The sequence below is a fragment of the Juglans regia genome, chromosome 10, assembly GCF_001411555.2.
Source record: "Juglans regia cultivar Chandler chromosome 10, Walnut 2.0, whole genome shotgun sequence".
Classification (NCBI taxonomy): Eukaryota; Viridiplantae; Streptophyta; class Magnoliopsida; order Fagales; family Juglandaceae; genus Juglans; species Juglans regia.
Genome location: NC_049910.1, coordinates 294,313 through 304,565, shown reverse-complemented (window position 1 = coordinate 304,565; position 10,253 = coordinate 294,313). Strand labels below are relative to the sequence as shown.

Here is a 10,253-nt window from a genome sequence, read left to right as displayed (position 1 = left end):
ATTCAGGCCATGATAATGGCAGCAGCATGGCAACAGGTGCAACCATACACGATTTTTTATTTTTTTATTTTTGAGAAAATCCAGGAAGTCATTGAAATGTAGATATATTAGCCCCAGAATGTGCTAAATTAATTTGCTTGACTGGCGTCGTAATTTATAATTAGTAAGAGGAATGTAAGTATAAGAAGAAAACAAGGAATATCCTACAAGTAGATTACAATATCATCCACATATGAGATTTTGGGAGCATTTGAAAAGACAAAACCTTAACTTCACCAGCTATCATCTTGCAGATAATTGAATGATTGGAGTCAGTTTGGCTCTTTTCCCTTTTTATTTTTAATCACAACAGCCAGTTCATTTTTTTTAGAAAAATTCTGCTTATACCACACACCTATTTATATTTTTCTTTTAGCATGTGTGTAGTGTAAAATTGTTAAGTAGAACTCAGTTACTTATTCAATGCAAATAAACTCTAATTGCGTTTGAACGTTGAATTGAGTTGAATTGAATTGAGATAAAAATTGAAAGTTAAAAATTAAATAAAATATTATTAGAATATTATTTTTTAATATTATTATTATTTTAAAATTATTTATTATATTTTATATTAAAATTTAAAAAATTATAATAATTATATAAAATAAATTGTGGTGAATTTTAGATTCAAACTGACCCTTAATCTGACAAGAATGACGTTTTTATACTACTAACAACTATATTCATCATAGTCAGTACCTTTAACCTTAGAACTGTCTCGTCTAATTTTACAACTCTTCATTTCTTATCTTTATAATTTTATTAAATTTTTATATAAAATAAAATTAATTAATTAATTTTTGTAAATTATAAAATTAAAATAATATTAAAAAATATTTGATAATAATATTTTATTAAGGCACCGAGCCGTACCCCCACCTCCCCCCTTCTCTCTCTTTGTGAGTGCTGTATACACACTATACAGGCAGAGTTCTTACTTTTACCCGATTTATTGCCTTTCTCTGTTCTGTAGTGCATAAACCAATTTTTCATTTTTGTTTTTTTATGGCTTCCCCGATGACTAAAGAAAGAAGCTCCTTTATGCTCCAAACGAAATCTTCAGGCATGTCAAGCCCATCACAGAGAAGATGCTCAGTTGCCCAACTCATCCTTAGAGTCTTAGCCGTTGCTTTCACAGCGGCTGCAATCTCCGTGACGGTCACCAGCGGTCAATCCGTCGTGATACTTGGCTTCACGTTCAAAGCCCGCTATTCCTACTCATCTGCCATGAGGTAAATCTAATCTAATCCTACTCAAGAGGCAAAATATCCATTTGGAAGATTCCAACTTTTCAATCTTTTATACCTGGGAGTGCCGAGTTTGATCCCTATAGTTTCGTGTCTCTCTCAGGTTCTTGCTTGGTGTTGATGCCGTGGTGTGCGCGTTCTCGGCATTGTCATTGATCTTTGTTTACCTTCTTCTGAACCGCTCGGGGTCACACCTCACAAACTATTTCTACCTATTTTTGCATGATATGGTGAGCAAATCTTTGGTGATTTCTGTTACTAGATGGACCTGTAAACATTTCTACCTTAGTGTATGTGAAGTGCTCTACTTGCCCCCCCCCTACAAAATTGCCGATATCAATATCTGTCTTTTTGGGTTCATATCATTGTGTACGAGATTTTTGTACAATTCATTGTACACATAGCTCTTTATTCTTAAACAAAAAAGTAAACTACAGGTGATGACGGTTTTGATGATATCTGGATGTGCCGCGGCAACTGCGGTTGGTTACATTGGTCGTTATGGAGAAGAACGGATAGGTTGGGGAGCAGTGTGTGGACGTATTGGCAAGTTTTGCAACAGAAATTTGGTATCTTTGGTTTTATCTTATTTGACTTTCTTGGCGTATTTGGCACTTGCAATTATTTCTGCTAGCAAACTCATGTCTAGAGCTACGGAGTGAAATCACCAGAAGCAAACAGAGACTTAAAAATACTGGGAAGTTTGAGAATGATATAGTTAAAAATGCCAAGTGCGAGCTACATAATTAATGGAGGAAAAGGCTCTTTTTCTTTGTCTTTGTCTTTTTATGTTTTAAGAAATAAAAGAACTACAATGTTTGGAGTTTTCTTCTTTTGCCCCTCTTCTCTTTGTTTGAAGAAATTAATTTGGGAAGTTGGGTTTGTGCAGCTTATCACTTTTGTCATTTTTTTTTGCATATTTAGTGGATTGTATGCACGGCAAATCTTTTTCTGACTATTGGAACATCACGAATAATATATAGCTGTAGAAACATCTGAAATACACGACTGATTTGTGACGAAAGAAAATTAAATATTTACCTAGATATGGAAGTTCAAGCCTCAGTGTCTCGTCTCACTGAATGGTAAAGGGGTGAAAGGAGGTTCCATAGGTGAGAGAGAGGTGAACGGTGAGCTGCAAGCAATAATAATCGTTTCTGTTCTTTAGAAATATGCTAGCTTTTATAACAATGTAGTGAAGTTTAGTCCTCAAAGTTGATATCCAATGACAGAAAAAAGAAGTCATTCAGTTTCAATCTCATCTTCACTATCCTTGAGGTGGTATTTTAAAGGCTCTCCTTGAATTCTGCATTTTTCATCACCACAAGCTAAATCTAATTTCAGGCGATTGATAGTGTTTTAGGTCTTTGGCTTTGTTTGGATGCTAAGAGTATCTCAGATCAGTTGTGAATAGTAGTGAAATAGTTTGAGAATATCTAATAACAATTGTGTTCCCAAACAGGCCCTAAGACAGTTAGAAATCTGGTTGGTCAGGCAATGCTTGGAGAGCCCAGCATCATCACCAATTTAATAATTTGTTGTATAGTCTTAACATTCATCTTTTAGGTAGCAATGTGTCCCAAGAGAGAATCAAATGAACTTAGATGGCAGAGGAAGAGCAACTTCAGGTACACACGTCTCAGACTTCCTTGATTTAACTTAAGGAATTTTCTGATGTAAATGCTTCATAGATCTCCAGAGTTGGGGTTGGGTTGTTAATCAGAATATTTGCAAGGCAAAAGTTCAAGCAGGCCTTCTTGCTCTTGATGAACCAGAGATGCTTCTTTCCATACCATTAATAGTCTCCGTATGATCATATGATATCATGACAAGCAGTGATAACCTTGATAATACATAGGAAAACAAACTAAATCAAGAGAGGGCAGCTCTGAAAGTTAATAACTAGACAAACAGGCAAGTATTTAAAAGTAAGGAACACACACTTCTAGATTTCAGTCACTTGAAAAGAATTCATTCAGGGTGCATCACATCACCCTGAATGAATTCTTTATCAAATAGAGTTCCGGAAATAGAGTTCATCGCACATCATAAAGCATTGTGGATGACGAGTTCAGTTTTTTGCTTATTAAAGAATAGAATAGGAATACACACCTGGCTAAAATAGCTCAGCTGTTCACATGCCTACCTCCTCTTAACTGATAAATCCAAACAAAATTAACATGTACTGCTCGAGTGCTCGCCGTAGTTCATTTATAGTAGATCCAGCTGCAATAACCATAGTTTCTGCATGGTAAATCGCTTTAATTTTGAAGACGATCCATTTGGTTGCCGAGGATGACTTGCCTGCTACTTGCATGCAGAAGTTATAAGTGTTGATCGGCATTATTAACCTTTGTAGTTGGTTCCCCCGCACGCACGCAAGTCATCTAGGCTAAACTGACAGGCTCTAATTAGATCTCGTGTTAGGCATTCTCTCTTGTTAAGCAGGTGGATCTACCATGCAGAAACTATGGTTCTTGCAGGTGCATCTACAATATATCATTCAGTTAGTTTCCATCAATCTCCATTATTTTCAAAACATGATCTCAAAATTTCATTTCTATTTTATCGTGCCAAAGAAAATATAATAGGGCCCTTGTTTTATAGTCATTGTTATTAATAATAAAAAATATATAGAACAAGAAATTGATCTACCTTTAAATAATAAAAAAGTGTTACGTTTTATTTTTTATTTTTTAATATGACATGACGCTGTAAGATGGTATTGCTACGTCAAATAATCTATCTGAAAAATAAACTTAGAGACCGAATAGAATTTTGTTTTTCTTTTAATAATAAATATAAAATTTAAATAATAAAATTAATCTTTTAAAAATAAATTCAACTCTTATAAATACTAAATTTATAGAAATCAGGACTGTTTCTAGCTATCATTACTTTTCTTGCTGGAGGGGTAATTAGTTATCAAGCATTTTGTTTTTGTTGACCCAAGTTTTGACTGGGCCTGGGCCTTCAAACTGGCACATGAGGATTACACTAGTCATCAACTACGGTACGTAGGAGTCTGACTAATTCTGAGAGTCTCCGTCTCTGGCCACCAGAATTCTCAACCCCCAACCACACCCATGGCTCGATCATACCTGATCTTCGGTTTGATTTCTCTTTTGCTGGTCTCTTTCTCTCTTGGAAGCTCAGTAGACGTACCCTTCATCGTGGCGCACAAGAAGGCCTCCCTCACCAGGCTTAAGTCCGGCGCCGAACACGTCTCCGTCTCCGTAGACATCTACAACCAAGGATCCTCGTACTTTCCCCAAATCTCACACTTTTTTGAACAATTTTTATTTAGATCTGGGTTTTCCTTTGGCCTGTGTAGTAGATCCAATTAAATGGTTGCATGCGTTGTTTGATTTATCTTATAATGAGAGTGGTCCCTAAAAATTGGCTTTCTGATTTTTTTTAGTAGACCTGTAGATGTATAATTTGAATCTTTGGCTTTTCATGGTTATATTTTTATGTTAATTTTCTGTATCGGATTGAGTGTCTTCAAATGAGAAAAAGAGCATCCTTGTTGGGTTTTAAGTTTTAACCAGGACGAGGTTCGTCTCCTTCTTTTTTGAATAACGGCGCACGGAATTTTTAAAATACCGATATTAGAATTGTAACTACTGTTAGCTATTAGTTACAAATTAGTTAGAGGTGGTCAGTTTGTTAACAGAGGATATTTTTTGATAGGTAAACAAGAATTATTATTTCAATAAAGACAACAAAGTGCCAGTTACAAATGTCTTTATGCCTTATCTACGTAGGCACGTTAGAAACTAAGAAATCATGAAAGTTCATGCCATTGAAGTTTACAGTAATAGCCCAAGTACAAAGAGTCCTAAAAAAGAAAACTTTAAGCTCTGCCAAAGATCTCTCTTTGTCTTCAAATGTCCGCTCATTGCGTTCCTTCCACAAGCACCACATGATACAATTCGGAATCATTTTCCAAACCGCTTTGATCTGTTGCACACCTCTAATAGAGGTCCAGCTTGCCAACATTTCCGCCACAGATTCTAGCATCACCCACGCTAGATCCATTCTATTAAGCACCTCATACCAGAGAGACCTGGCAACCTCACAATGTAAAAGTAGATGATTCACCGACTTACCCTCACTTTTACACATGCAGCACCAATCTATAATGATTATCCTCCTCTTTCTCAGATTATCTGTAGTGAGAATCTTACCTAAGGATGCTGTCCAAACAAAAAAGGAAGCTATGGGTGGAGTCTTGTTCTTCCAAAGCCTTCTCCAAGGAAATTGTGTCTCAGGTTCTTGTGTGAGAACCTTATAAAAGGATCTAACTGTGAATACCCCTCTCCCCACTGGAGTCCACCACAACCCATCTTCCTGCTGGATATTCGGACGACAAGAATACAACAGACTATACAAGTCTACAAAACTCTCGATCTCCCAGTCTTGTGCCGCCCGGATGAAATTGATATTCCAGTGTGTACTCCCATCCACTCTTCCCATAAGCTCTGCCACTGTAACATCTTTATCACTTGCAATTAGGAAAAGTAAAGGAAACAAATCTTGAAGGGCGTTGTTACCACACCAAACATCCTTCCAAAATCTGATCCTGGACCCTGTACCCAGTTGAAGCCGAGTACGATGATGAAATGCCTCCCACCCTCTTCTTATATGTTTCCATAGCCCCACTCCATAGATGCCTCTAACTTCTCTAGTACACCAACCCTCCCCTAATCCACCATACTTCATCTCAATCACTACTTTCATTGCAATAATATCTTTCATTTTCACTCCATCTTCTCTTCTCTCGGTAGTTCTCTCTTCTATCCCCCAACTCCATTTCTGACATGGTATCAGAGCTTTTCTAAGAAAAGCTTCCGCATATTGCTACTCTGCCCGTGTGGGCCGCCCACATGAGGGCTGTGCCTCTGTGAATTTCTTTAGAGTTCTGTTCTCATGAAGATTTCGTTCATTCTAGTTTCTTTTTCATCTCTCTTCGTTTTGCTGAATCAAAAGAAAGAAAACTTGAAATTCTCGGCAATTTCATTTGCAAAGTGACCGTGATTGCACGTTCCATGCAATCTATGGTGTTTCTTGCAATTCTCTGTGATCGTTGGTGATCATTCCAGTGAACTTTGTGCTGATTTTGGCAGTGTTCTGTTTTTCTCATTCTTGATGTTGATGGTGTTTTTTTTTTTTTTTTATAAGAGTAATTATATTAATACGAATGAAATAGGCATAGCCTGTGTACACAGGAAGTATACAAAAGAACACCTAAATAAATTCTAAGATCAAGAGAATAAAGAGAGGAAGTCGTGCACATTGCTTCCGTTCAGCACAATGGCTGAAAACCAAAGCATTAAAGTGTGTAAGAAAAAATTCTGTAGTTTCGCCATTGTACGCTCCCTATCTTCAAAACAACGCTTGTTTCTTTTTGACCTAATACACCACATGATGCATAACGGAATCATTTTCCACACTGCTGCCACTTGACAATAGCCCTGAATCTCCCTCCAACAAGCCAATAAATCCACCAACCTCAAAGGCAGCACCCATGCAACATCGACTCTTCTAAAGATCTCATCCCACAACACCTTAGTGAAAAAGAATGGATGTTTTTATGATCTTTGGTGGTTGTGATGTTTTATGTTCTCCTGATTGCTCCGGTGAGTTCTGTGGTGATTGCTACAGTTGTTAGTGCTGGAATCATGATCGGAAACATCTCAAGGTAGAAGACGACTGCTGTTTGGTTATTGCACTGATTATCTGGAATGAGGCTATCCCTGCTTTATTCCAAGACTTGTTAAACATACTCTGGCCCATTTGCAATTAAATAAAAGTCTAGTTCATGGTATATTCCTCCTTCTCAAAGTTACTCAGTAAAAGCTTCCATAGACCGTAAAAGTTGATTTTCTTCAAATCTCTTTCTTCTCTGGTATATCCCTCTTCTTTCTCCTTCAACTCTGTTAGGACATTTGCTTTCCGGTTCAGGGCATTTTCCACCGGTTTAGCATTATTCCAGCTTTGTTCTGGTGTGTTCAAATGATTTCCAGCATAGTTTTGGTGAAATTTAAAAAAAAAACAAGAAAAGAAAAACAAAATCTGATGTATATTCGGTGTTCCTTTCTCCCCTTCTTCTCTCTCTCTCTCTCTCTCTCTCTCTCTCTCTCTCTCTCTCCTTCCACTTCGCTAGAGCCAATGGGGGTTTTCATTTCCATTCCCACCATGGTTAGCGTGAATAGCAGTGTTTGCAAGTCAATTTGGGTCTTGTTATTGAAGATGAATAAACTTTATTAATTATAAAAAAAACTAATCTGTCGTGAGAAGTGATTGGATGGCCATGGAAGCTTTTGTCAGATGGGGTGTTCACAAAAAGAAGTCAAGGGCGGCCATCATCCAAGTGGATTTGTTTGCATAGAACTTGCTTGAGTATAGAGATTTTGCCATGTACAATTTTATGTACTTGTAATAGATTTGTTTCTTGTTTGCAATAGTTTTGTGTACTTCAAGTTGTTCCAGCTTGAGGGGGGAGTATTAGAATTGTAACTACTGTTAGCTATTAGTTACAAATTAGTTATAAGTGGTTAGTTTGTTAACAAAGGATTTAAGCTCAAGTGTTGTATATAAATACCTCTCATGTGTAGGAATCATATACAGTGCAATAATATCTTTCATTTTCATGCCATCTTCTCTTTTCTCGGCAGTTCTCTCTTCTGTCCCCCAACTCCATTTTTTACAACAATTATTTTAGTTCAAATTCCCAGTTTTGCCACCTCAACATCTTAGTGAGATGCAGTAAAGTAACGAAAATTAAGGATCTTTTAAAAGTTAGTGTTTGATGATCGTATTGTAGCCTGTCTTAATTGGTTGGTTTGAGAATGGTTGTCAAGGGATAGAATTGTAGTTTATTGTAAGGCAATGGTACATCATAGTGATGAAATTCCCCGAGCATTGTACAATTTGATGGAGAGATGGTTGGGCAATGGGATATTACGTTAATGGAAAGTTAAAATAATGATAATGCAGGGAACCATACTGGAAGTTTAAGAAAAATGAAACAAACAAACAAAGTGATATGTCAGTTCTCTGGCTTTGGAGACTGGGGAATGGGGCCAAGGGTTCCTCTTATGAGGTATGGGAGCCCTATTTTTACTTCCTCCTGCTAGTTATGATTTGTAGGTTGATTTTCTGCATGCCCTTTCTGTTTCTATGGGCTTATAGAAAGTTAAATATATGGTCGTTGTGGTCAAAATTGGGAGGGTTGGGTGGAATACTCCCTCTATATATGTGCAGTGGGTTTGGTTTGAATTACCCAAGAAGAATGGAGTCAGCGGGTTACCATCCTTTATTCTGGAATTGTTTTTTCTAATTCATATCCCTCCACTTCGAGTCTTGGTAACTTATAATAGGTTATTAGTTTCGTGTTAACTGGTAAAATCATATTGAAGTTGTTTTGTGAACCTCTTGAATTGTCTTATTGTCTTCATATGATCTTCTTCGGCTACAAGTAGTTTTGTATTTTTCTCTGTTTTCCAGGACTGCATATGATGTAATCCTTACTGACAATAGCTGGCCTCAAGATTTATTCGAAGTTGTAAGTGGTAACACTTCAATCTCATGGGAAAGGCTTGATGCGTAAGTAATGCCTTTGTTAATGAAAATTCCTTTCTCAAACAGAAAGCTTGTTCCATATATGTTTCCATTTGGTAATTTCCGATAATTTGGTTTGCAGGGGTGGTCTTCTAACGCACTCTTTTGAGTTGGAGGGCAAAGCAAAAGGATTGTTCTATGGTGCTCCAGCTGTCATTACATTCCGCATCCCCACAAAGGCTGCCCTGCAGGTCTGGATTTGCGACAATGACTATTTTTCTAGGGGTTGGTTGATATTTGATCTTCTGACTGGTTCTTGTTTTAGGAAGCATACTCAACTCCAATCTTGCCTTTAGATGTACTTGCAGATAGACCCCCGGAGAAGAAGTTTGAGTGGGTAAGTTTTCCCTAGACGTATACACTCAGCTTTCGGATTTGAAAATCTTGACTGTGTTAACGTAAGCATTGTTTTGTTTTCTGCATGCAATTGTCTTCTCTTGGGGCCACATTTTCACAGGCCAAGGTACGAATCGTCCATTTTATTCTTTGAACTGTCTAGGTTTTGAAAGTTAATTTGACATGCGCATGGATAATATAAATTGAAATGCATTGTTTTGCATGTGGTGCAATAGACCCCCCTTATCTTGGAGCACTATAATCTCCTTGACTGTGGAGGATGATGCAATACTCACAGATCTTCAAGAAACTATAGAGGCAAATAAATTAGAATGTTGGTCTCCAAACGTGGATGACTCTCGTGCATGGTTTCCTGATTATCACTCTTCATGTGCATGTTAGGGGGGAAAAACACTTGCAACTTGTGTCATGCTTCTGTACAAACTGGCCTTGTGTCTGCATTGGGGGTTCCAAAACTGTGTACCTTTTCATTTCTCGTTTAAAAATTTCAAACCTTACTACTTGCAGAAGTTGCTGGCAAAATATGGGTCTCTCGTATCTGTGATCTCCATTATGGTTCTGTTTGTGTACCTGATCAGTACCCCATCGAAATCCAGTGCTGCGAAAGGAAGCAAGAAGAAGCGCTGAGCATGAGAGATTTGGTTTTGATGAATAGCTCGAGGCCCGGGCCTCTACTGCCATGACGCTTTTTGGTTTTTGTTTTTTCGCCATTTTGCCCCCGAGTTTAGGAATTTTGTTGACAACTTGAAAATGAACTAGAATTTGAAACTTATAGTTACGTGCACAAGTGCTTAAATTATCTTCGACACTGCTAATTTCCAGGAAAAAGTTGTACTACGTGTTTTCAGGACAAAGCCTTTTCTTTGGTTCTCTCTCTCTCTCTCTCTCTCTGTTTTAAAAAACAATGAATATGAACACAAGAATAACCATTGGGGGGAGGAGGTGGCTGTGGTGAAATGGGTTTTTTGCCATACAAGTCAGTCC

The 10,253-nt window shown here is 37.4% G+C and overlaps 2 protein-coding genes across 3 annotated transcripts; both read left to right on the top strand.

Annotated features, from left to right (window-relative positions):
* The first annotated feature begins 955 nt into the window (after nucleotides 1-955).
* Nucleotides 956-2,273, top strand: LOC109001865 (CASP-like protein 1F2). The gene is made up of 3 exons (XM_018979344.2): nucleotides 956-1,271; nucleotides 1,390-1,516; nucleotides 1,724-2,273. The coding sequence occupies exons 1-3, from the start codon at nucleotides 1,045-1,047 to the stop codon at nucleotides 1,946-1,948; spliced, it is 579 nt and encodes a 192-aa protein (XP_018834889.2). The 5' UTR covers nucleotides 956-1,044; the 3' UTR covers nucleotides 1,949-2,273.
* Nucleotides 2,274-4,215: 1,942 nt separating this feature from the next.
* Nucleotides 4,216-10,140, top strand: LOC109001863 (translocon-associated protein subunit beta-like). Of its 2 annotated transcripts, none has more exons than XM_018979341.2 (6): nucleotides 4,216-4,548; nucleotides 8,799-8,897; nucleotides 8,995-9,103; nucleotides 9,178-9,249; nucleotides 9,370-9,375; nucleotides 9,777-10,140. In XM_018979341.2, exons 1-6 carry the CDS (start codon nucleotides 4,373-4,375, stop codon nucleotides 9,894-9,896), a joined length of 582 nt encoding a protein of 193 aa, XP_018834886.1. In that variant the 5' UTR covers nucleotides 4,216-4,372; the 3' UTR covers nucleotides 9,897-10,140. The 2 variants fall into 2 exon arrangements, with proteins under 2 accessions (XP_018834886.1, XP_018834887.1); XM_018979342.2 differs by lacking the exon at nucleotides 9,777-10,140 and adding an exon at nucleotides 9,485-9,761.
* Nucleotides 10,141-10,253: the final 113 nt, after the last annotated feature.

Bases quoted from the DNA above. Each gene is read 5' to 3' on its own strand.
- LOC109001865 (XM_018979344.2), top strand. From the start codon at position 1,045: ATGGCTTCCCCGATGACTAAAGAAAGAAGCTCCTTTATGCTCCAAACG. The intron at 1,272-1,389 runs GTAAATCTAATC...TGTCTCTCTCAG, and splicing joins TCCTACTCATCTGCCATGAG to GTTCTTGCTTGGTGTTGATG. The intron at 1,517-1,723 runs GTGAGCAAATCT...AGTAAACTACAG, and splicing joins ACCTATTTTTGCATGATATG to GTGATGACGGTTTTGATGAT.
- LOC109001863 (XM_018979341.2), top strand. From the start codon at position 4,373: ATGGCTCGATCATACCTGATCTTCGGTTTGATTTCTCTTTTGCTGGTC. The intron at 8,898-8,994 runs GTAAGTAATGCC...TTTGGTTTGCAG, and splicing joins TCATGGGAAAGGCTTGATGC to GGGTGGTCTTCTAACGCACT. The intron at 9,104-9,177 runs GTCTGGATTTGC...TTCTTGTTTTAG, and splicing joins CCACAAAGGCTGCCCTGCAG to GAAGCATACTCAACTCCAAT.